The sequence below is a fragment of the Onychostoma macrolepis genome, chromosome 07, assembly GCF_012432095.1.
Source record: "Onychostoma macrolepis isolate SWU-2019 chromosome 07, ASM1243209v1, whole genome shotgun sequence".
Lineage (NCBI taxonomy): Eukaryota > Metazoa > Chordata > Actinopteri > Cypriniformes > Cyprinidae > Onychostoma > Onychostoma macrolepis.
Genome location: NC_081161.1, coordinates 13954478 through 13981857, shown reverse-complemented (window position 1 = coordinate 13981857; position 27380 = coordinate 13954478). Strand labels below are relative to the sequence as shown.

General features: G+C 35.6%; 1 protein-coding gene across 2 annotated transcripts in view; it reads left to right on the top strand.

The window, feature by feature from the left end:
- LOC131543330 (cellular tumor antigen p53-like) overlaps positions 1–27380 on the top strand; it is an 87569-nt gene that overhangs the window by 1189 nt on the left and 59000 nt on the right. For both annotated transcript variants that reach the window (XM_058780565.1, XM_058780564.1), the window contains exons 3-5: positions 135–195; positions 414–623; positions 20512–20698. In XM_058780565.1, coding sequence (XP_058636548.1) covers positions 135–195; positions 414–623; positions 20512–20698 — 458 coding nt within the window. The remainder of the gene's footprint in view (positions 1–134; positions 196–413; positions 624–20511; positions 20699–27380) is intronic.

Genomic DNA, 27380 nt, shown 5'->3' with positions numbered 1-27380 from the left:
CAGTTGTTAATGTTAATTTGTACTTTTTTGTATGTCTTTTAACAAAAAGTATTTAGTCTCAGACCAGTTCTCAGAAATTGATCTCCATCCATTAAATAAGTGTTTTGATGTCTTTTTTTTTTATACTTCCATAGAGGATTTGGTGAGCTGATCAAGGAGCTGCCTCGTACCAACAGTGATGCTTGGCTTACTGCTGTAAGTGGTGCTTTATCTTTCTTGATGCGTTTTAAACTGGATGATTTTTTTAAACATGACTGAATTGATGTAGGATTTTTGCTACCAGACAACAGCTGTTTTGACTTAACTGCTGCATGGATTTTATTATCATGCCACTAATTCTAATTTAAAACTAAAGAACAGAATAAAGCATCAAACAGGCATCCGTACCTAAATTTAAACTCTTGCTGCCACAGGCATTGCCTGATGGCCATTTTACAGATGGCTTTGACCTGGATCTGCCGGAGAACACTGATGCTGCTTTTCCTGTACATGATGTAGTCCCAGTTGTGGACAGCCTGCCCCCTCCTGCCACTGTAGTGCCCTCAACCACAGACTATCCTGGAGAATACGACTTCAAGTTACACTTTAATCAGTCCAGCACTACGAAGTCGGCCACATCAACAGTGAGTGATAAGCAAAATATTTTAAATATACACTGTTTTAAATATTTCTGCTTTTCCCCATATCTGCATATGTTTACAAACATATCTAGTATTGTTAACGAAATTTATATGGTGTGTGTGAAGTGTTATTGAAAATATAATGTCAATTTATTTTCTTTAGAAGGGTGGTTGATGGTGATTTCACTTTTTTTTTAATGTTTAGTTAGTGTTAGGGGTGTGCGATATGACGATTTTTGAACGTGGATGATAAAAATGTCTCCACGATCTGCTTTTGGAGAATATCTTAGTATCGTGCTACAGTGCACATTCTTTCAGTTGCAGTTCTGGCGCCTCCGTATCAATATACTGTATATCACCACATACATTCAGTATTAACTCAGCGGTAGAGTTACTCTCACACAGCGCTCGCAAAATCGCTAGCCTCGACGTCACGTACAGCGTACAGCGTTTCCGGGGAAACCGCAATATTTCAACGCTCCTAAAGCGCCACTTCGTGGCAGAGAATGAATTTGCTTTTCCAATAAGCCTTTCTTGCTGTTTATGGTCAGATCAATGCAAATATCAACTCATGTTTTTAGGCAGCAAACACATAGTTGTAAATGAGAAAGAAGTTAATGTGCCTTCTAAAAATCTAAACAATTAAGACAGTAATATTTATACGTTTTAAATTAACATAATTTATATGCTTGATATATCCCTTTTCATAAAAATGGTCTATAGCCTGAAACACTGTTGTATAAGATTTTTGTTTTTGTGAAAATCTGTATCTGAACTGTAAATCATGTAATTTTATGGCTCAATACTGTATGTTACCATAGACATTGTTCAATCCCGCTCATTCTGTGTTCATTTTACTTGTGCAGCTCTTAAAATGGGTCATAAATTTCCTTAAATTTATTTTAAAAAATTCTGCAGATACCCTGTAAATAGTGAAATAAAATTCCTTCCTTCATATTTGTTGATATTTGTGTATTGAAAATATTTTTGATGGACATTTAAACTCCTATCTGATTTTCTATATTTAAAAAAAAAAAAAAAAAAAAAAAATTTTTAATTTGGGCTAGTTAAATAAATTTTCGGGCTACCAAAATCTGAAGAGTACCTGCCCGAAGGGCTACCAGGGATTTTGAAATTAGGCGAGCCCTGCTCACTGGACACTGCACTTATTCGCAATCACAAAAGTAGGCAACATTATTTGCGTGTGTTTTAAAGCCTTGCCAGTTAAACGTTTCATTCACGCGCTGGTCTGACGTGCACTTTTTCTGAGCCCCTACACCTGAAACACGTGCACTAAAAAGCCTGTCTAACAGCGCCTGATTACTGAACTAAGTTATATTTTGCGCTAATACTGTCAAAACACACAAGGTTTATGTATAGACAGTTCAGACAAATGGATGCGTGCTTGAATATTAGATGTGTGCAGGTCTTAAAGGGACAGAACTAAACATGCTGCCGACTGTCATTAAAGGGATAGTTTACCCTAAAATTTATTGCAAATCATTATTTACTCACTCACATGTTGTCCCAAACCTGTATTAATTTCTTTCTTGTGCTGAACATAAAATATTATAACATAATATATAAGATATTTTGAAGAATGTGGGTAACCAAACAGTTGCTGGTCCACATTGAATTTGATAGTAGGAAAAAAAATACTATGGAAGTCACGGTGGACCAGCAACTGTTTGGTTACCCGCATTCTTCAAAATAGCATTTATGTTCTGCAGAAGAAAGAAACTCTTTCAGGTTTAAAACTAATTTTGAGTGAGTAAATGATGGTATAAATATAAATGACAGAATCGACAGACAGATGACAGAATTTTTATTCTTTAATGTTAAAACAAAAAAACACGCTACTCTTGACAGAAAAAAAATAATACAGCTGCTTTAATAGGAATCAATCTATATAGTGTTTTGTTTTTATATTGGTTCATTTAATTTCTTGAATGCTCCTGCTAAATATGCCTATAGTACCTGAAAATAAAGCACTGTTTGTTTTATTTGTTTATTATGTGTATTTGTAATGTGTATCTTTGTTCTTATTTTTAATAACAAAGATAAATAATGACAAGATTTTTATCTTCGTCCACTTTGGCCTAAATATCCACCATTCTTTTATGTTTTGGTACCTTGAAAGGATTTGTCTTTATAACAGGGAAATTATTTTGGCTGCACTGCTCAGACTAAATAGTAAAACCAACATGACAAAGAATCGTGAAATCGTGATATTTCTAAAAAATTAGTGATATGATATTTTTGCCATATCGCCCACCCCTAGTTAGTGTGTAATGTTTCTGTTTGAGCATAAACAATATCTGCAAAGTTACGACGCTGAAAGTTCAATGCAAACGGAGTAGACATGTGCAGGTATTCAGTAATGCGACATATCACGGTAATGAATATGCGCAATATTGTTATCGTGGGCACTTCAAAATACTGAGAATAATTATTTATTACAAATTATTCTGAATTTTTAATGCCTTTTAAGAATACTTTTCCCATCAACTGGTCACAATGAACAACACCGTTGTATGCTGCGTCAAAGACACGTGTGCATTCAGATGTAATCAAGCACGGATGAGAAGTGCATGGCGGAACGAGTGAGAGACACTCTACATGAAAGTGCACATTCACTCTCTGACAGCAGATGACACCTGAACAGCAGAAATTCAGCCATTACCCTGGAAACCCAGTAAACAAAGCAGCTGTGCAACGTTCTGTACCTGAAACGTATTTAAATTATTTAAACAGCCATTCAGATTTTTGTATTCGCTATGGTGTTCATCACAGCACCAAATACTTAAATATTAAGACTGAATAGGCTATATGTTTCAGTGTTTCCCACAGACTTAGACTCTATTTGTGGTGGCATATATGCAAATTCATTCTCTGCCAGCAGGTAACGGCTGTATACAAAGTAGTGCTCCACTCACAAACGCTGCTTTATCAGGCATTACATGCAAGATGAAATGAAAATATCCAAAATTTTCTGAAGACAGTCGGATTCGTTCAGAAATACAGTGATATAAAAACACTCACACCAGGTTTTGATTTTGAAACGTGCAGTGCTCATTCAACGAAGTCAAAGCCTTTTGGAAAATCTATTTGTGGCGGTCAGTTTTGATATTGTGGCAGGCCGCCACAAATAAATCAATGTATGGGAAACGCTGTGTTTCCAAAGTTTTTTACATTTTAATCTGGACTACAACATGCCCTAGATATTGGCTGTGTCCGAAACCGCTCCCAATAGAGTGGGGGAACTATGATGCCACTTTGTATGCGGATCGGCGGTTAGCATGAAACTGGTTCCTTCGACAAAAAGCCAATAGGATTTTTCCATAGGCTTTTGGATTATCGCAAAAAATAAGCTCTGTGTTCAATCATAGTTCATGAAACTTACACAGTTTGTCCATCAAGATAATCTTCACAAAATAATATAACGTTGATGAATTTTGAAGCCTAAATAAAAGCGCCAGAACTGAAAAGCTAAACTTAGGCTATAAATGAACTACAGCACCACCGCGCTCTCGAGAACTGTTTCAAACTTATTTTTAACATGTTTAGTGAAACGTATTTACTCTGTATATGAATTTTAATCCACACTACATGAACCTTTTCATATAAACTGGAATAAATACAAAACTAGAGCCAAAATAAAACTGAAATGAGACATTAGTAATAAATAGTATAGTGAATAAATGAAATAATCATACTAAAGGACATTTAAAGCACGTATTTCTGTACATTTCGAAATAAGGTGCATTAAAATCAATAAATCCTTGATTAATATGAATATTTTAATTAAAAACGTATCCCCGCGTATTTAATCTTTTAAATAACAGTGAGCGAGTCTTTGGATATGGTAAGATTAAACTTATTTTAGTGAACAAAGTACCACATTTCAGCTATCATTTTGTTATTGTAATATTATTGTATCCTTGCTTCTACAATCTCTTTCTAACAACTTCATGCGGCCGTACACATTTATTTTTGATATGGCTTTAAGCACTATGCATCATTAAAGTTTCACTTTCACCACGTAAAGCCAGTAAATGTGGTGTTTACATGTAGTAATCATAATATGAATTTACCTTGTGGGACGAACCCAGAGTCTCCGCATCAGTAAGCGATAAAACGAGCATCTTCCCTCCGAAGATATGTCGCATTTCGGGGCAAAGCAAAAAAACATTGTCGAACAACAATATAAAATGCTGTAAACTATTCATTGGTTATCCTAAAATTAATTGTATTATAAATTATACTACAACTGGAAAATACTAAATTGAGAAACTGTTCGCCGTGATGACGTTGAATGTCTCCGACAGCGCCTGTAGTCCCATTTAGCAACTTGTTAGCAACCGTCTTTTTTAAGAAACGTAACGGCTTAAAAAAATCACGAGTGGGGTGTGACTGGTGTGTTTTATGTCGTAGAATAAAACGTTAAAGTATCTTGAGCCTGTGTGAACCACGGACCTTATTTAAGGGATTTGACCAAAATCCCATTCAAAAAACCCATTGACTCTGAGACGATGGAACCGGAACTGCTAAAACGCTAACTCGCTTCCGGGTTTTCACCTACAAAGTGACATCATAGTTCCCCCACTCTATAGAGAATGAGAATGTGACGTAACACCGCGTTGAATTCTGGGAAACTGCTTTGTTTATCCGCCATATTTGCAGGATAGCGCTGCCTTCCCGCTATTGAGTTTTTTTTGTCGTGATTGTGAAAATTGTCACCGTTGTATGTCATTCATGCTGCATCGAGAATTGCAATAGTAACTCGGATCATCGTTCTGAGAGAGAACTGGATAATGCAGTATGTTTTTTCGCCTTTTTTCTATGTATAAAAACACGAAATGAAGCAGGTCGCAGAGAAGACACTGAATAGTAAATATGTTAATGTCACTGATTAAACCCACTGCCTCTCACTCAATAAAAGAATCACATTTCTGTGTGTTTTTTAAAGATTTGATTTTGTTGGTTTAATAATTAACTTAAGTTACTTTCTTTGCAAGTATGACTCTCACTAGGCTTGTGAATTAGCAGAACTTGAACAGGACCCTTTTTAAAATGCTCAAAGTGGCTTAATGGACCAAGACAGTGATAAAGACAAAATTGTAAAGTATATACTATGTGCAGATAAGTCAAGTCAAGTCACCTTTATTTATATAGCGCTTTTACAATACAGATTGTGTCAAAGCACTTAACAGTATCAAGGATAGAGTGTCAGTAATGTATAATAAGATTAAACACTCAATTTTCAGTTAAAGGCATTTCATTATTGAATTCAGAGATGTCATTGTCTAGCTCAGTTTAGTTTAAATAGTATCTGTGCAATCAAATCGGCGATAATCGCTAGAAATTAAGTGTCCCCAACTGAGCAAGCCAGAGGCGACAAGCATATAAGCTCAAAATGTGAACGCAATTTTCCTCTCATAAGAACACGCTTAATGCACTGAGACAGTGATAATAAAAGATCACATTCTGTACACACCTTACTTATAATAAATCATAATATGTGCGGAAAAACATATGAGCGCAAAATATGAACATTAAATATCACTGTATTAATCCATAAGCGCTTTCTACATTATGGTTTTCTAAAGGGAGGAAAACGCTTAACGTTTAAACATGTTGCGTTAATATTTTGGCTCACCTGCATGTCTTTAGCATCACTGTACATTAAACCAGCATTTTAAAATGCTACAAAACTGTTCACAACACTTTGCAACTAAATTTCAGTATCGTGATAATAACGTATACCATGATAAAAACTTTAGCAATTAATCGCAACATGAAAATTTGATACCGGCATATCCCTAAAACAGAGAGATTGCCTTTTAACATTATGGCAGTTTAATGCCTACTGTTACGGCTTGTAGGGACCACAACGAGCTTCTTACCGGGCTGGTGACATCACAAAACCCACTCCCGGGAAAATGCAACAAAGGGGAGAGACCAAGTTGTGCTGCTTTAGAGAAGAGGAAGAGTTGTTGCAATGCTGTCAAAACTAGGGGTGCACAAAAAAATCTATTCATAAATGAATCACGATTCTGTCTTCTAACGATTTTAATAGATTCACAAGTTTCAAAATCAATGTTCTAAAGTAGCGGTTCTTAATCCTGTTCCTCGCGTCCCCCTGCTCTGCACACACTCTGCATCTCTCTCTCTCTCTCTCTCTCTCTCTCTCTCTCTCTCTCTCTCATTGAGATCATCAGCTCATCAGCTCCTTCAATGAACTGTGTTCCAATAATACACTTTATGTGCATAGACAGATAGATATTTTTCACATATCTACGAGAAGCGGTAAACATGGACGTGCACGCGGTTGCCGTGGTAGCGAGCGATACTTGCTTACAGACACTTCTTATTGTTACAAAAATGCTACAACGCAATCATGTATTCTCCTGTATTGAAGCTTTAATTTGGATAAAACCTTATATTAGAAGCTAACAGACCCAGTAGCATTTACAAAAAGCAGCGTATCTAAAAGTATGAGACAACAACAAACAAAGAAACATACCATTTTGAAATGTCCTGTAAGAGCCGTGCTTGCACAGGTTCTGCGCGATCCTTTTCACTAATATTCTCTGGGTCTCAATCGGGCTGAAATTGATAAGCAGTATTGACGACCTCATTGCTTACAGTACATCCGGAGCACATTCTGAATTGAGGGACGTAACGTTTCTGAACGCGCACTAGGCAGTTTAGCGCAGAGGTGAAAAGTGTACCTGAAAACCATACTTGAGTAAAAGTACAGATACATTACAGTGAAAGTTACTCCACTACAAGTTACAAGTCACCAATTCCAAAGCAGCTTGAGTAAAAGTCTTAGAGTATCTGATTTTAACAGTACTTAAGTATTTTACTTATACTAAATATAGGCTCAAAGATGCAATGGTCAAAGAGACATTCCAGTCAAAAACTGTAACGTTGTGGAGAAGCTGGGGAAAACAGGCAGAGACAAGGATCTATGTGCAGGTATTTCATGGTAAAACTAGAACAAATAATAAGCCAAAAACCAAAGGGAACAAAGAACACAACAGCGGGCAAACAGACAACCATTACATTCAACAACTCACAAAGAACTAAAGAAACCCTAGGGCTATATATGTGTGTATATATATATATATATATATATATATATATATATATATATATATATATATATATATATATATATATATATATATATATATATATATAAAATGTGTGTGTATATATGTACATATTTAAAATATATGTGTGTGTATGTATGTGTATATGTACAGTAGGCACTGGATGTGCTGGTTTCGGCCTCATTGCCAGCTGCAGTCATGTCCTTATATATAAAACACCTGTGATTCACAACTAATTGCTAAGGCGCTCGCATTCATGTAAAGTAGCCTTGTTGACAACTTTGGGTGAGTAAGGGCAAAACGCACAAGTTATAGTACTTTCACTGCTCTGTAGTTGGCAATATCACATCTTTTGTAGCAGAAATAAACTTCTGCAGAAAAGCTAGGTACCATGCAAAATGTAATGTGTAACTGGAACACTCATTTCAAATGTAGTGGAGTAAAGAGTATAGATACTCATTCAAAAATGTAGTGAAGTAGAGAGTAAAAGTTGCTAATATCTTTGATACTCAGTACAACTACAAAGTATTTGAAAAGATACTCAAGTACAGTAATTAGTTACATTTACTCCAATACTTTACACCTCTGGTTTAGTGAATAACACACTTGACCACCAAACCAATCTGAGCCCATTGCGTATTTCTGAGGGAGGGGCTTCATAAAACCAGGAAATCATCAGAGCGTTCATAAGAGAAGGGACAGAGCGGTGTAGAATAAAGGTAAATTATGTGAAAAATAATGCGTTTTCTAAAAAACGAAGCATTAACACATGTTAGACTGCACCCCATAAACACAATCAAGCCTAGAAAAAATCAGTCAACCACCCCTTTAACTGTATTATTTCTTGTCTGTAAATGACTGTAATGGAATATATAAGTTCAGTTTTTCAAGCTATTTTATGTAAGTTCTATTGCTTGTACAATGTTTGAGTTAATGTTTTTCCTGGTGTTTTTTTATTATTTTTTAAGAATTTTATGGAATAGGCAATAAAATAAGCAGGAATTATAAGATGACTAAAATGTTACAAGAAAGTTATAGATATTCCACTGATTATAAATGATCTGTAGATCATTTATTCTCATTATTAAGGTTAAAAAATACAAACAATTTTAAATAGAGATGCACCGATTGCAATTTTCTTGGCCAATTCCAATTTCTGTGTGACCTGTCATTACCGATTTTTGCACATTCTGATTTTCTTTCTAAAAACTATAATCACGTGTCCTGAAGAAGCCTTTGTCGAAACGCGTAGATCTACTTTTAACTATTTGTAATGATTTAAGCCCAGCACATTAAAGGCTTTTTATCTTACCCCGTGAGTGCCTTGGAAGTATTTCGTCTACACAATTTAAAATTCCCCCAGTTTGGACAAAGTTACAGATGTTCTCTCTAGGGATGGGCGATATCTTATCGTTTGCGATATACCGTTAAAAATTCTCCCCACGATAAAAATTTGTCTTCCCACGATAATAACAATAAAGTCTAGTTGTTGACATATAGTTGTTGAAGGTGGACTTGAAATTGAGGAGTTTATCGCTAAATAAGGAGCAAGGTTATTTTCGTAAACGAAAAATAAAACTAAGACAAAAACGATTGATGAAAACACAATTTCATAAACTGAAATAAAATAAAAATGTCAAAAATATTTGATAAACTAAACTAAACTAACAACAGTTATTGATTAACTAACTGAAATAAAATAAAATAATAATTAACAAAAATAAATAATTGTTTTCGTAATCATTACGTTCTCACCCCTTGGCTGAAAAATATATGATCTGTGTGGCGGTATAGGGAAATACATGTAAATGGCGCATCTCTGACGGAGAGACGCAAAGCGGTTTAAAGCAGAGTCCTGCACGGGTCCTGTTTGGTAAACGTGCACCAGCAGTACTTAACAGAACACCCGACAGCAACTCTAATTTATTTCTGTACCAGAACCGTTTGACATAAAGACTGTGAGTCCCGAGCCGAACCACACCCGCATTAATCTACAACATCAGGTAGGCAAACTTATTAATTTTCTCATATAACACAAGCAATCAAACCATCATTAGGCAAGTTGGTGTTTTGAAGAAAAACAGATACGCAACATGATAATTAACAGAAGAAGAAAAAATGAGAACGCACCTTTCTGTAATCAATACAAAACGTGCCATAACATCTTGTGATCACTGCCAAACTTTTGAACAAATAAATATGCAAAGGCTAAATCACATCATACACACGCTTACAATTCTTCATAAATAAAGAAAATAACATATTCAAATGTGAGCCTTTAAATAGGCCTACAATTGCCGTTATTATTGAATTTCATTAGTCCCAGTTATGATTTATGCGCGGATGTTCACGGAAAAGTGCGCAAGGCACGACAGTTACAATATCACGATTATGGTTAAATAAGAAAAAAGACACATAACCAAATTAGGCTACGTTTATTTTCATATTAAATATCTCAACACACCATTAGATATGACATTAAGTGCAACTTGTGTAATTTATTTAGTAAAATGGCTTGCATCCTTTGGTGTATATTTGTATAGGCTACTTTTACCATCTATCAATCTCAGCATGGGATAATTTGGTCGCTATATACGTTTGCCTCACTAAGGTTAAATTATGCCAAGTCTTTCTTTGGCCTTCACTCTGGAAGTGATCTGTTGATTCTACTATACTTTAATTAAAACTGAAAACTATAACTATATAAAACTAAATAAAAATGTGCGCACAAAAAAAAAAAAAACTAACAAAAATATTAATGAAACAAATAAAAACTAAACTAAATTTCATAGCAAATTTGAAAACAATATTAAAATAAAACGAATAAAAAAAATATAAAAACTATAATAACCTTGATGAGGAGCTCCTTCTACAGTCTGGAACTGGTTTGGTTAGGGCTGTACTGTGCACACACAAAAAAATCGTTCTGAATAAATGTACTACAGTAGCATGTGTGTGATACAGTTTTGCATGTGTATGAGCCTGTTTACAAACCTGTTGTCCAACAAAGATATCATTTATAGACATGCTTTTTGTCCAAATTAACTTAATAACATAGTTGAGTGTTTGAATTAACTTCTTTTTGTGACCAGACATGGTTTCATATTACATGATGTAATCACAATGATAGTATTATATACAGTGATAAAGGCCATGTCGATTAGCATTGCATTATACATATAATTTCCTTATAAAAAAAATACCCAAGATTGAAGAACACAGATAAACATATGTGGAGTTTCCAGTGTGAATTAAACAGTCAAAACATGTACTCAGTAATGCTCACAACACCCTATTCTGAGTAAAAATAGGAAACATAATACTTTTCTCTAAAGAAACAGGATTCCCTGAATTATCGTCATTGATATCGTTATCGCAATAAAATACCAGAAATATCGTGATATACTTTTAAGCCCATATTGCCCATCCCTAGTTCTCTCACTTTAACAACTCTCAAAATAAAGTGCTTTGTAACTAGAAAAGAGGTAGAAATTACAATTAACTGAAAAGGAGTTGCTGTACTATTAAATAAAACAGATGCCATTTCCCACTGTTTCTTAAATTGTCATTTTTTTCACTAACCTTATTAAATGTGTCATCTTTCACATCAAATTCTTACATTGTTTCAATTAATTCAGTTAGATGATAAGAAACTGTAGAGCTGTTACCGTTCAGATTAAATCAGTATAAACAAACTCCATCTTTCTACTGCAGGAAACACAAAAGCTGCATCTGAAGTGGCATTAGATGTATTTACACAAACTGTTTGATGAAGCTGAGGTGCCATAAATGCATTTACACTGCAAAACTTCGAAATAATTATCGAAGAATTTTACAAGATTAATGTTTTAACTTTTTTTAAACAGACAAATAAGAAATGTTGGGAAAAATGCAATGATACTTTTAAATATGAAACCAAACCAGTAGGTGGTGGCATATGACTGTCTGAATGAGTGAGTCATTTCAACAGATTTGTTGAAACAGCTGATTCATTCAGAAACGAGGCAAGTGACCACTGTCTTTATGAATGGGTTACTGAATCATTTGATTTGTTCAAAAACGTGGATTCATTCAGTAATGAGAATCCGCTGTGTTAAGTTAAGTCGTGACGTATTGTCTAGTATGGTGACTCATACTTGAAATTGGTGCTCTGCATTTAACCCATCCAAGTGCACACACACAGCAGTGAGTAGTGAACAAATGCACACACACACGGTGAACACACACCCGGAGCAGTGGGCCGGGGAGCAATTAGGGGTTCGGTGCCTTGCTCAAGGGCACCTTAGTCATGGTATCGAAGGTGGAGAGAGTGCCGTTCATTCACAATCCCCACCTTCAATTCCTGCTGGCGCGAGAATCGAACCGGCAACCTTCAGGTTACAAGCCCGACTCCCTATCCCTAACTACAAGTCGTGGCCTAATGGTTAGGGAGTCAGGCTTGTAACCTGACGGTTGCCGGTTCGATTCTCGCGCAGGCAGGAATTGAAGGTGGCTATTGTGAATGAACAGCACTCTATCCACTGTTTTGCTCGGAGACACAAAACAGTTCTGCTGTGGCTTTGATTGGAACTATTTTCAACAGAAAAACAGTCAATATTGTGTCTAAAATGTAAGTCACTTAATTTTAAATTCTTGTTTATTGAACTACTGTTGTATAAAATCACATTGCAATCGTCTTGAAACATTTTGATCGTGCAGTGTTGCATACCTAAATCATATATTTTTTTTTTTTTTTTTTTTTTACTACCGCAGTATGCATCTATAACTTTGTGTGTGTGCTGTTGTGCTCATTTGTTTTGATTTCTGCACGAGTCTCACACACAAACTCACTCAGGCTGCGAAAGCCTCATCTGGCACAACAAAGAGGTGCATCTCAATAAATTAGAATGTTGTTTTTTTTATTTATATGTTATATAATGTTATATTTTTTTCTTGTAACTTATTTCAAAAAGTGAAACTTTCATATATTTTAGATTCATTGCATGTAAAGTAAAACATTTCAAAAGTTTTTTTTTTTGTTTTAATTTTGATGATTAGAGCTTACAGCTCATGAAAGTCAAAAATCAGTATTTCAAAATATTAGAATATTTACATTTGAGTTTCAATAAATGACCATCCATACAGTATAAATTCTGGGTATCTCTTGTTCTTTGAAACCACAATAATGGGGAAGACGATCCAGAAGACGAACATTGACGCCCCAGGGCTCGCAAAATCGCTAAACATCTGCCCGACGGGCTCCTTAAATACAGATCTCCCGCGGGTCCTTAAAAACTCTGAAAGTAAGTTGTATCAAAATTAAGGCCATAAAAAGTTTTAAATACGTTAAATGGTAAAAGAAATGTCTTAATTATAATTTCAAGAGGTCTTACAGTTGGGGACGGAAAGACATGAGTCGCGATACGGCAGGATTAAACTTCAAAAGGCAACGATGTCATTGAATAAATAATGAGCGCTGCACATTTCAAGTCAAAACGCGGCGCGGATGTCTTTATGTGAATGTATCTGAAGGTAACCGACTGTCCTCAGAAATGTGTCGTTGGCATTTTAATTTCATTTTAACTATAATTCCTGATAAAGCAGTGTTTATGAGCGCGGAGCTGCTTTGTGTACAGCGTTTCCGGGGAAACCGCAATATTTCAGCGCTCCTAAAGCGCCACCTCGTGGCAGAGAGTGAATCTGCATTTCCAAATAGCCTTTCTTACTGTTTATGGTCAGATCAATGCAAATATCAACTCATGTTTTTACGCAGCAAACACATAGAGTTGTAAATGAGAAAGAAGTTGATGTGCCTTCTAAAAATCTAAACAGTTAAGACAGTAATATTTATACGTTTTAAATTAACATAATAATTTATATGCTTGATTGATCCCTTTTCATAAAAACGGTCTATAGCCTGAAACGCTGTTGTATAAGATTTTTGTTTTTGTGAAAACCTGTATCTGAACTGTAAATCATGTAATTTTATGGCTCAAAACTGTATGTTACCATAGACATTGTCCAACCCCGCTCATTCTGTGTTCATTTTACTTGTGCAGCTCTTAAAATGGGTCATAAATTGCCTTAAATATATTTTTACAAATTCTGCAGATACCCTGTAAATAATGAAATAAAATTCCTTCCTTCATATTTGTTGATATTTGTGTATTGAAGATATTTTTGATTTGACATTTTAAACTCCTATCTGATTTTCTATATTTAAAAAAAAAATAAATAAATAAAAATAAATTTCATTTGGGCTAGTTAAATTAATTTTCGGGCTACCAAAAGAGTACCTGCCCGAAGGGCTACCAGGGATTTTGAAATTTTGAGAGCCCTGCACCTTCCAGCTCAGTCCAGTTCATACAGCACATGTGCAACCAAATCAACGATAATCGCTAGAAATTAAGTGTCCCCTAAAAAAAGCCCCATCACCGTCACCTATGATTTTAAATAGGTGTTTTAGGAGCACGAAGAATCATCTGACTAGAAGATCTCATGTTTCTTGTACTTTGATAAGGAGTCAAAAGGTCAACAATATATTTTGGAGCAATACCATGCAACGCTTTAAAAACCATCAATATAACCTTAAACTCAATTCTAAATCTGACAGGCAACCTTTGTGCTAGTAAAATTCTGGCAGCAGCATTTTGTACTAATTGAAGACGAGATAATTGGCCCTGTGAAATACCTATATATGCAGAATTACAGTAATCAATGTGTGATGTTACAAAAGCATGAATAACTGTCTCCAAGTCCTTAAAAGAGAGAATTGATTTCAGTTTAGAAATAATTCTGATTTGAGAAAGCGCAGCCTTTAAAATAACCTGTTTATCTAAAACTAAAGCTGAATCCATTATTACACCCAAGTCCTTGACATGATCTGAAACATCTTATCTTCATAGAAGCCAACCTACTTATAATTTCCTTGGAAGCAGAAGAGGGTCCAAAGACAACACGCTCAGTCTTATTAGTATTAAGATGAAGAAAATTGCTTGCCAACCAGGCTCTAATTTCACCTAAACCCTTAACAAGTCCATCAAATAATTGAGAGCCATTTGGATCTGTTGGAATGTATAACTGAGTATCGTCTGCATATAAATGATGCATATTATATTTACGAAAAATTGAGCCCAAGGGGTGCCTATATAATGAAAATAAAATAGGACCAAGTATAGACCCCTGTTTCACACCACTTTGTAATTTAGCTGATGTAGAACACACATCTCCAAGGCAAACTGAGAAAGATCTGTCTTTTTAAATATGATTTAAACCAATGTAGGGCAGTACCCTTCCAACACCAACATCTAAATGTTTCAATAAAATACCATGATCAATGCCGCTGTAAGGTTAAGTAAAATAAGGATAACTACCTTCCAGAATCAACTGCAAATAAAATATCATTAAAAACCTTAAGAAGGGCAGATTCTGTACTATGGAGAGACCTAAAATCTGATTGGAACATATCTATAACAGTATTCGTATCTAAATATGAAGCAGGCTGTGATGGAACAACCTTTTCTAAAATTTTTGATAAGAAAGGTAGTAGGACAGTAATTACTTAAAACAGTACCATCTAAATTTGGTCTCTTAAGAAGTGGCTGCACTATTGCATGTTTAAAACGAGCAACTGCTATTAAAAAGAGATTGAATAGTATCACATAAATGATCAAACAAATTTAACAACAACCAAGGAAGAAGAGGATCAGGCAGATGTGCAGCCGGTCTAGTGTGCCTCAGTATATGCTCCAACTGAGATAAAGAAATAGGTTCAAAACTACTAAATTAACTCTGATAATTTAACTCGGAACAAAACGTTGTTACTGGGATTATCTGTGAATGAAGGTTATTAACTTTGTTTACAAACAATTGCAAAAATCCTCACACATTACTTGAGTAGCCTCTAGGCAATTAGTAGGAGCAGGAAAAATCACTTTATTTATCACTTTAATAAAATATTAGGCTTCGTTGAGTTCTTTTTAATTTTATTTGAGGAATATTTTGCTTTTGCAACCTCCACAGTAGACCAAAAGCTTCTCGTAAACTATCTAACGATACTTGCTGCCTATTCTTCTTCCATTTTTGCTCTTGCCCTTCTGCAAATTTGCCTTGAAGTACAGATTTCATTATTCATCTACGGCTGTGATTTTTGTTTTTTTTGATTTCCTGTATTTTAAGGGTGCAATCTCATCTAAAATTTCCGTACAAACTAATTAAAATAATTAAAATACCCATCCACACTAAGGTCTGGAGGGGAAGATTCTAAGTCATGATAGAATGATAAAAAGGTTAAAAAGGTCTCTGAAAACTTATCAACAGTAAAAGGATTTATGAAATGAGAGAAGTGCCCAGGTGAAAAACAAGTGTACTTCCATAATGTACTTAAAGTGCTCTACTTTCGCGCACTAATTTTGTACTTGATATACTAAAAATGATTCTTTAGTACTTTTTAAGATAAACTTAAGATCATCTAAGTGTACTCAACTGTGCTATTTTGAGACACCTTGAATATGAATTAAAAAGCACTTTTAACATACATTTTTTTAAATGCAGAGATAGTATTTAGTTACCACTTGTAGCACACCTGAACCCATCTTTCATACACTAGTACACTCAAGTGTACTACAAGTAGTAACGAAATACATTTTTTAAATGCAGAGATAGTATTCAGTTACCACTTGTAGCACACCTGAACCCATCTTTCATACACTAGTACACTCAAGTGTACTACAAGTAGTAACTAAATACATTTTTTAAATGCAGAGATAGTGAAAAATTTTTTTAGCAGTGACGGGAAAATCTGAAGGCCGTGTGTCACTTTGACAGATTACACACTGCTCATACTATACCTGGGGTTAACTGTTAATCCTGGGTATTCATTAACATACGTTTCACACTGTACATTCCTAAACCCTTCTTATTTGCATTTTTGCGGTGTCACTGTCACTGATTGGATGAACAGCAGGCAACCTGTTTACACGGCTTTCCATGCGTCTTGCTAGTTATTAAAAAAAATGTCACCGCGTAGGTCTTTAGCTGTTTTAAGCCTCATGAGACGCACAAAGGCTAGAAAACAAAAGTACAAAAGAAAGAAAACAAGGAGCAAAGTATGTGAATATTTCTTTGAATTTCTTTTAACTCTAAATCATCACAATTAAAAGAACCAAAGACTTAAACTACTTCAGTCTGTGTGCATTGAATTTATTTAATACACGAGTTTCACAATTTGAGTTGAATTACTGAAATAAATGAACTTTTCCATGACATTCTAATTTATTGAGATGCACCCGTAGCAGTGATTCATATTTCAGCCACAGAAATTAGATAATTTATTTTTTATTTAATACAGTTATTGCTATTATTGGTTGCACCACATGATGAGTGGTTGCTCCAAATGACACAAAGACCTTACATCATTAAAAATCTATTTAAAGTAATGTGTGAAAAGTTCAGCATATGGCATTAACTGCAGTCAATATTTTTTTGACCCAGTTATTTCTAAACTTTGCTCAACCTTGGCTGTTCAGTTGACCCTTCGCCGGGAGTTTGATTAACAGGCAATCTGAGCAATCATAATTCCAAATCTGCCATTTTTTGTCAGACAAACAAACCAGACAGGAGAGTAGATTAATGTCAGTGGACTTGAACTTGAGAAATAGTGTGTATTGACATCTTTTCACAGTTGAAACAAGATATTTTCTGATGTTCATATATTCATGTTTATTTTGTGCTATAACTAGTAAGTGATGATCGGTTCACATGCTGCTTGAACTGAGGTGCTACAGCGATCTATCATGACACATTAAAGAGCCACAAAACAGTATTTGTTGTTTGAATTTCTTATAAAAAAAAAAAAAGACACGATTCGAACTCTGAGACTTTGTTTAATACAGAAAGTAACCTGCTCTGTCTTGTATCTCGGCGTGTTGTCAGTGTCGTCTTTGCTCCGTAATGTATTTTTCACTGCATGATGAAACATGATGTGTGGCATAAAAGTGCCATGCTTTGTCGGATGGTTTGTCGGACGTAGCAACAGTAACTAAGGGCAGGTCTTTGCGAAGGGTAAATTTAGAGTAGCGGAAGGTTGCTGGCTCAGGTTCTGAGATGAAATCATAAGCCTCTTTCTTACAGCAGAAAATTACATCTGGAGTTTGTGCTTGACTGCAGAGTTAGAATTAACATGCTGCCTATGGTGAGCGTTTATTTTACTTTGGTTGGCAGTGGAATCGTAAAATAGATTAAAATAGTTGTTAATAAATATATATTAAATTACTAATAAATGCATAATTACTAGGGGCGTCAACGTTAACTTTTTTTTAACGCAAATTAATCGCTTGATAAGGTTTGACCCCAACTTCTTCCCGTCATCGCAACGTGGAAGGTTATCTATCATTAGGCTTGTTTGAGATGAGCAAAATCTGCGCAGAACCGATCATCGCGAGGTGCATGCCGGTTAGAAAAGTGTCCGAGTTATTTCCACCTTGCTCTGATGTCAAGCTGACGTGTCCCAAAAAACTCTCGCGACGGCGAGGTGGCTGTGTCGGATTGAGCAGTCGCACGCAGTTGCTCTCCACCGACTGCGCTGATCGAAAGCATGATGGGAAATGACTGACTGACGACACCGCTTAATGCTCATTGGTTCAGACAACCGTGATGCTGCGTTCTCCTCTAAAATGTTTTATTCTTTAAATCTGATTTCATGAAATTATGCATTTAAATTGTGCATGAATATTCCCAAACACTATGACAGTGCGATCTCTGTGTGAGATATGTGGTTGTCATATTTTCTATAAAAATCTAAAATACATGTTTGAATTAAAATAACAATGGATGATAAATAGGCCTTTCGTATGGCATTAAATAGCAAGTACTTTGAGTGTCTTGTTCATCATATTTATATTCATATAAAAGCAGCAGAACTGAAATTATATCATGTTTATCAGCAGCACAGCATATGAGTGAGAATAACGCGTTATCCGCCTTTGATCTCGTAGGTATCTGTTCCACTTTGAGAGCTCAGAACTGTCCATCTTGACTGCGCTTATTTCACTCCTCCCCTCAATGCAGCCGCCTACTCTCGCCTACATTTCAGGCGAGGCGCATCTCAAACAAGCCTATTGTGTGATGAGGGTACAGCGAACCAGTGTTGCCAGGGTAGTGGCAAGTGGGCTATTTTGAAAATACAGTCGCGGGAAAAATTGTAGAGCCGTGGGTTGCGGTTTTTTGGGCTACTTTTATAATGTACCACGGCCGCCCAAGGTGTATATAGACATATAAAAATTAAAATAGATCCTTTTACTAATGTGTATTATACTTGGAATGTATACCTGGCAACTTAAGAACGGAGAGGCAGTTGTAACATCACAAACAATGTGAGTTTCAGCCAGAGCATACATGTTAATGCTGAAATGCTAATTTGTGCAGCGATATAAAAGGCTATAAATAGCATATTTTAACAACAGTAAACGACCAAATTACACATGTGATCGCAAAAGGAAGTTATTACAAACTCTCGATGGTGGTTTGAAGTAAGTTCTGAGTAAAAGTGTATTATTGATCTCATAAATTGTCTTATAAAGCATGATGCTAATATTAGCTCTAATGCAGCTGCAGAACAGGTCCATTTCTTCTTCGTAATGCATTTTGTCATAATACTTCACATAAGGTCGCAAGATAATTTTTTATGTATTTATTTAGAAATACTTTTGGGTAAATGTATACTAGGATTGAAGTGATGTGGCTTGGTAAACATTTTATTGCCAGTATAAAGGCTGATAATGGCTGAATAAAAACAAAAGAATAATGATAAAAGAATAATAAGGATTATGTCTCGTACCTGGCGGGAGTGTGACAGGTTCTGTTTTCTTAAACTAGTTTGTCATGCATCTTTATTTCAACACATTTACAGGTAAATCCTAGTATTTTAAATTTGTGATTAATCATGAATAATCACAGTCCATGACTGTGATTAACGCAATTTAAATTTTTTAATTGATTGACAGCACTAATAATTACCAAACTAAAATTAGATGCTCTAAATTTATTATTTTTTGCATTTTTTTTTCTCATATTGTACAAAGATTGAACATAAACCGCCCAAAATGACCCAAATTGCATACAAATCTTTTCCAAATTATATTAAAATAAAGTATTTTGTGTATATAAACCATTAATTGAATATAAAAATGCAAATCTGGGACATACACTATATTGCCAAAAGTATTGGGTCACCCCCTTCTAATGAACAATTTGACTACTTTAGTAATTTGCATGAGTACAAATCTTAACGTTTAAGCATATAATGATATTCTAGGGAATTGTGTGCTTCTAATTTTTAAGCAACAGTTTGGACACTATAAAAAGTGTTTATTAAAAAATCGGATTGTTTCTAAACTTTTTACAACTACTGTAAAAAATGTCTTCCCTTTTATCAGTTCAGTGAGACTTTATGGTTGATAAGAAAGTCGAGGAGCCTTCCTTCTCTTACCTCGTGCTTTTATTCTTGCGCCTTTTCTGTAAAGATCAAGTCTGTAAAGATTACCCTGTCAGGCGCAAAGTTGGGCACCTTGTGAATATTTGACTAAATCTTTTACATATTGAGTATGAGGAAAAAGCAAAGAAAAGGGGTATTTTCTCTGCTCTGTGCTTAAATATTCAGTTTCGAGTTGTTCTAAGTTTTTCTTGTTAAAATTTCCAATTTATTTCATAATTTCTGATCACTAGAATTTCAAATATATAAAACTTATATTGGCAATTCATCCTGCTTAACCCTCTGTCTGTTTTTCCCACAGTATTCTCAGCTGCTGAATAAGCTGTATTGTCAGCTTGCAAAAACATGTCCTGTGGATATACTGGTGGGCAGAGAGCCACCTAAGGGTGCCATGCTAAGAGCCACAGCAATTTATAAGAAATCGGAGCATGTTTCTGAGGTGGTAATCCGCTGCCCACACCACCAGAGCGTTGCTGAAAACAATGAAGGTTTGTGTGCATTAAATGCAGCCTAAAACATACACACACACACACACACACACACACACACACACACACACACACACACACACACAGTGATGGGCAGTAGCGTCGCTACAAGTAGTGACGCTACTAGTTTAACTACATTTCTCAGTAGCGTTGCGGTAGCGTCACTGCTTTCTGAATCAAATAGCTTTTCGGTAGTTAAGCTCTTTTTTTGATCAAGTAGCGCGGTATCGTCAACAAAAGCTAACGTTACATTTTCCAAAGAAAGCATTCTGAAACTCGAGCTCAAATCAGAAACATAACAGCTATGGATCACTGATCATGGATCAGTAAGTGACGCCACAGCCACTAAAGCTCATAAGGCCATTGGCTCCTCAAACTGTCAGTCAAACCTCATTATTCCTCCCGCCTCTTTCGTCAATGAAGTTCGGCGTGCATTTTGGAGCATCTCAGTTTTTTTGCAGTCTGAATGTAAATAAAGAACTGTTGATTGAATAAGTACAGAGGTTTCTTTACTCAAAAAACACTATTTATAAAGGCTAATGCTTTTTGTTTGTTTGTTTGTTTTTTGTTTTTGAGAAGCAGAGAAGAGTTTCTTTAGCATTTGTTGTCAAGTCACAGCCAAATAGCTTGTGCGAAGCGCTGAATCTTTCATAATATGATACTTTGGCCAAATAACAGAAAAAAACTGAACACCCACATAATGACAGAAAACTGGGGAAAATGGGACACACGTCAGGAAAAAAACAAATAACATTCGCTGGTCAAATAACTTGATTTTGGTGAAATGTTTATATTAATATTTAATGACACATGCAACGATGCAAATAAACATAGCCTATCTGTAGGCTTAAACATCTATATGGTAACACTATACAGGTGCTGGTCATATAATTAGAATATCATCAAAAAGTTTATTTATTTCACTAATTCCATTCAAAAAGTGAAACTTGTATATTATATTCATTCATTACACACAGACTGATATATTTCAAATGTTTATTTCTTTTAATTTTGATGATTAGAGCTTACAGCTCATGAAAGTATTAGATATTATTATTATTATTAGAATATTTACATTTGAGTTTGAATAAATGACCATCCCTACAGTATAAATTCTGGGTATCTCTTGTTCTTTGAAACCACAATAATGGGGAAGACTGCTGACTTGGCAATGACCAGGACGCCCGGATGACCCCCAGAGATATATCCCCAGATATATCACCCAAAATAACAAAATAACTAAAATATAATAAAATACCTAACTACATAATACTACTATTGTTAGAAATTGCAACAAAATTAAAATAGAAATATAAACTTTTGAACTGCGGGTTTCGTCTGGTCAGAGGAGAACTGGCCCCCCGACTGAGTCTGGTTTCTCCCAAGGTTTTTTTTTTCTCCATTCTGTCACAGAGGGAGTTTTGGTTCCTTGCCGCTGTCGCCTCTGGCTTGCTCAGTTGGGGACACTTAATTTCTAGCGATTATCGCCGATTTGATTGCACAGATACTATTTAAACTAAACTGAGCTAGACAATGACATCTCTGAATTCAATAATGAAATGCCTTTAACTGAAAATTGAGTGTTTAATCTTATCATTATACATTACTGACACTCTATCCTCCAATTTGATACTGTTAAGTGCTTTGACACAATCTGCATTGTAAAAGCGCTATATAAATAAAGGTGACTTGACTTGACTTGACTTGGCAATGATCCAGAAGACGAACATTGACACCCTCCACAAAGAGGGTAAGTCACAGAAGGTCATTACTGAAAGGTGTGGCTGTTTACAGAGTGCTGTATCAAAGCATATTAAATGCAAAGTTGACTGGAAGGAAGAATTTGGATAGGAAAAGGTGCACAAGCAACAGGGATGACCGCAAGCTTGAGAATACAGTCAAGCAAAGCCGATTCAAACACTTGGGAGAGCTTCACAAGGAGAGAACTGAAGCTGGAGTCAGTGCATCAAGAGTCACCATGCTCAGACGTCTTCAGGAAAAGGGCTACTAAGCCACTTCTGAACCAGAGACAACGTCAGAAGTATCTTAACTGGGCTGTGGAGAAAAAGAACTGGACTGGTGCTCCGTGGTCCAAAGTCCTCTTTTCAGATGAAAGTAAATTTTACATTTCATTTGGAAATCAAGGTCCCAGAGTCTGAAGGAAGAGTGGAGAGGCACAGAATCCATGTTGCTTGAAGTCCAGTGTGAAGTTTCCACAGTCAGTGATGATTTGGGCTGCCATGTCATCTGCTGGTGTTGGTCCACTGTGTTTTCTGAAGTCCACAGTCAACGCAGCCATCTACCAGGACATTTTAGAGCACTTCATGCTTCCTTCTGTTGACAAGCTTTATGGAGATGCTGATTTCATTTTCCAGCAGGACTTGGCACCTGCCCACACTGCCAAAGGTACCAAAAGCTGGTTCAATGACCATGGTGTTACTGTGCTTGATTGGCCAGCAAACTCGCCTGACCTGAACCCCATAGAGAATCTATGGGGTATTGTTAAGAGGAAGATGAGAGACACCAGACCCAACAATGCAGATGAGCTGAAGGCCACTATCAGAGCAACCTGGGCTCTCATAACACCTGAGCAGTGCCACAGACTGATCGACTCCATGCCACGCCGCATTGCTGCAGTAATTCAGGCAAAAGGAGCCCCAACTAAGTATTGAGTGCTGTACATGCTCATACTTTTCAGTTGGCCAAGATTTCTAAAAATACTTTCTTTGTATTGGTCTTAAGTAATATTCTAATTTTCTGAGATACTGAATTTGGGATTTTCCTTAGTTGTCAGTTATAATCATCAAAATTAAAAGAAATAAACATTTGAAATATATCAGTCTGTGTGTAATGAATGAATATAATATACAAGTTTCACTTTTTGAATGGAATTAGTGAAATAAATCAACTTTTTGATGATATTCTAATTATATGACCAGCACCTGTACAATACGATTTCATTAAAATACATTTGTTACAGTATTTATTAATCTGTTAATGTTAGTTAATGAAAATACAGTCGTTCTTTGGTAGTTCATGTTAGTTCACAGTGCATTAACAAATGTTAACAAACAACTTTTGATTTTAATAATGCGTTTGTAAATGTTGAAATTAACATTAAGATAAATGCTGCAGAAGTATTGTTCATTCTTAGTTCATGTTAACTACACTAGTTAACTAATGTTAACTACTGAACCTTATTGTGAAGTGTTACCATTTATATAAATGTATCTGTATACAATAAAGCCACAATACCAACTACCAATAGGAGGTTTCTGGCCGACAGCAAAAATTTATTTTGCCTATGTCACAATTTGAGGTCAATCCGGCCCTGTATTTGATACTGATTATGTTGCCAAATTGGTTTGGAACAATTGAATAAACAATTAAACTGAACATGCCTGTCTATCTGCTTGACTGACAGTTTTATTGATCACTGAGAGAGCATTGACTTGGTATGATGTTGGTTCAATAGATTTTTTTTTTTTCCCCCAGGGCTGTAGCTTTAGTGTAGTTAAGCTTCATTTAAAGAAGAGTAACTGTTAGCTTAGCTCACTACATTTTCCAAGTAGCTTGCCCAACACTGTGTGTGTGTGTATATGTATATATGTATGTGTATATATGTATATATGTGTATATGTATACATGTATGTGTATATATGTATGTGTGTGTGTGTATATGTGTGTGTATATATATATATATATATATATATATATATGTATGAGACACACACACACACACACACACACACACACACACACACACACACACACACACACTAGGGGTGGCACGGTTTCGAACCATCACGGTACGGGCATCTCGGTTCGGTGCATGAAGCCTTACGACGAATACAGGCTATTCACCCCCAATCCAGAAGGGGGCGCCCGCAATAATGCAACACTGTTTGATAACCGCCAGCAGAAGAACAGTGAATGCCATGAGTTGCGCACTTCAAAACAAAGCCCGCTAGTGTGTGTGTGCGCTCCGGCGCTATCACTTCAACTGTTTCCTTATACAAGTAGAATCGACTTCAAACACTTATTGTCTTATTAATAATCACTGTATAAAGGTCTGCTTTTATTTGTGCACACTCACAATGGAAACAAGATTTTATATAACATGTAAAAAAATTGTAATTTGCACTACTGTCTGTTCAAAATAAATGAAAAGAAACTGAGCATAGTAGATTTCTTTTTTTGGTCACACTTTATATTAGGTGGCCTTGACTACTATGTACTTGCATCAAAAAAATAAGTACGATGTACTTATTGTGGTCATATTGTATTTCAAAAACACTTTTGCTGCTATTGAGGTGGGATGTGGGATATGGGTAAGGTTAAGGTTAAGGACAAGTTTGGTGGTGTGGGTAGGTTTAAGGGTGGGTTAAGGTGTAAGGGATGGGTCAACAGTGTAATTATAAATGTAATTACAGAAATTAATTACAGATGTAATTTGTATGTACACAATAAGTGCATTGTACCAAATGATTAATTTAAATGTAAGTGCACAGTAGTTAAGGCCACCTAATATAAAGTGGGACCCTTTTTTTTTCTTCTCCTGTTGTACCGAAATCGTATCGAACCGTGACCCCCGAACCGAGGTACGTACCGAACTGTGACATCTGTGTACTGTGCCACCCCTAATATATATATATATATATATATATATATATATATATATATATATAATACACACACACACACACACACACACACACACAGTCATGGCGAAAATATCAGCACCCTTGGTAAATATGATAAAAGAAGGCTGTGAAAATTAATCTGCATTGTTAATTCTTTTGATCTTTTATTAAAAAAATTCACAAAAATCTAACCTTTCATTGGATAATAAGAATTTAAAATGGGGGGAAATATCATTATGAAATAAATGTTTTTCTCTAATACACATTGGCCACAATTAACGGCACCCTTTTGTACGATACTTTTTGAAACCTCCATTTTCCAGTTTAACAGCTCTAAAATTTCTCCTGTAATGCCTGATGAGGTTAGAGAACACCTGACAAGAGATCAGAGACCATTCCTTCATCCAGGATCACTCCAGACCCTTTAGATTCCCAGCTCCATGTTGGTGCTTCTTTTCTTCAGTTCACCCCACTCATTTTCTACAGGGTTCAGGTCAGAGGACTGGAATGGCCATAGCAGAAGCTTGGTTTTGTGCCCAGTGAACCATTTTTGCATTGTTTTTGAGGTTTGTGTTTGGATTATTGTACGGTTGAAGATCCAAACATGGCCCGTTATAAGATTTCTAACAGAGTCAGTCACTTATTGATTTTTTTATCTGTTGGTATTTGATAGAATCCATGATGCCATGTGTCTAAACAAGATGTCCAGGACCTCCAGCAGAAATATAGGCCCACAACATTTCATTGTACACATGGGGTACTTTTTATCCCCGTGTTCACCAAACCCATCTTGAGTGTTTGCTGCTAAAAAGCTCATTTTTTTTGTTTCATCTGACCATAGAAGCCAGTCCCATTTGAAGTTCCAGTCATGTCTGATAACTGAATACGTTGGAGTTTGTTTTTGGATGAGCTAGGAGAATTTTTCTTGAAATCCTCCCAAACATGTGGTGATGTAGGTGCTGTTTGACCTTTTTTTTTTTTAAGGTTTTCTGACCCGAGACTCAACTATTTTCTGCAATTCTCCAGCTGTGGTCCTTGGAGAGTCTTAAGCCACTCAAACTCTCCTTCTCACCGTGCATTAGGACGATATAGACACACTTCCTCTTCCAGGCAGTTTTGTAACATTTTATGTTGATTGGAAATTCTTAATTATTGCCCTGATGGTGGAGATAGTTTACTCATAGGAATTTCTAGGGGTGCCAGTAATTGTGTCTAACGTGTATTTGAGAGAAACATTTATTTCATAATGATATTTCCCTCCATTTTAAATTCTTATCCAATGAAAGGATAGATTTTTGTGAGGTTTTTAAATAAAAGATCAAAAGGATTAACAATGCAGATTCATTTTCACAGCCTTTGATCATATTTACCAAGGGGCTGATATTTTTGGCCATGACTGTGTGTGTGTGTGTATATATATATATGTGTGTGTATATATATATATATATATATATATATATATATATATATATATATATATATATATATATATATATATATATATATATATATATATATATACATACATACATATACATATACATACATACATACATACATACATACATACATACATGCATACAGTGGGGCAAAAAGTATTTAGTCAGCCACCAAAAGTTCTTCCACTTAAAAAGATGAGAGAGGCCTGTATTTTTCATCATAGGTATACCTCAACTATGAGAGACAAAATGAGAAAAAAAATCCAGAAAATCACATTGTAGGATTTTTAAAGAATTTATTTGCAAATTATGGTGGAAAATAAGTATTTGGTCAATAACAAAATTTCATCTCAATACTTTGTTATATACCCTTTGTTGGCAATTACAGAGGTCACACGTTTTTTGTAAGTCTTCACAAGGTTTTCACACACTGTTGCTGGTATTTTGGCCCATTCCTCCATGCAGATCTCCTCTAGAGCAGTAATGTTTTGGGGCTGTCGCTGGGTAACACGGACTTTCAACTCCCTCCAAAGATTTTCGATGGGGTTGAGATCTGGAGACTGGTTAGGCCACTCCAGGACCTTGAAATGCTTCTTACGA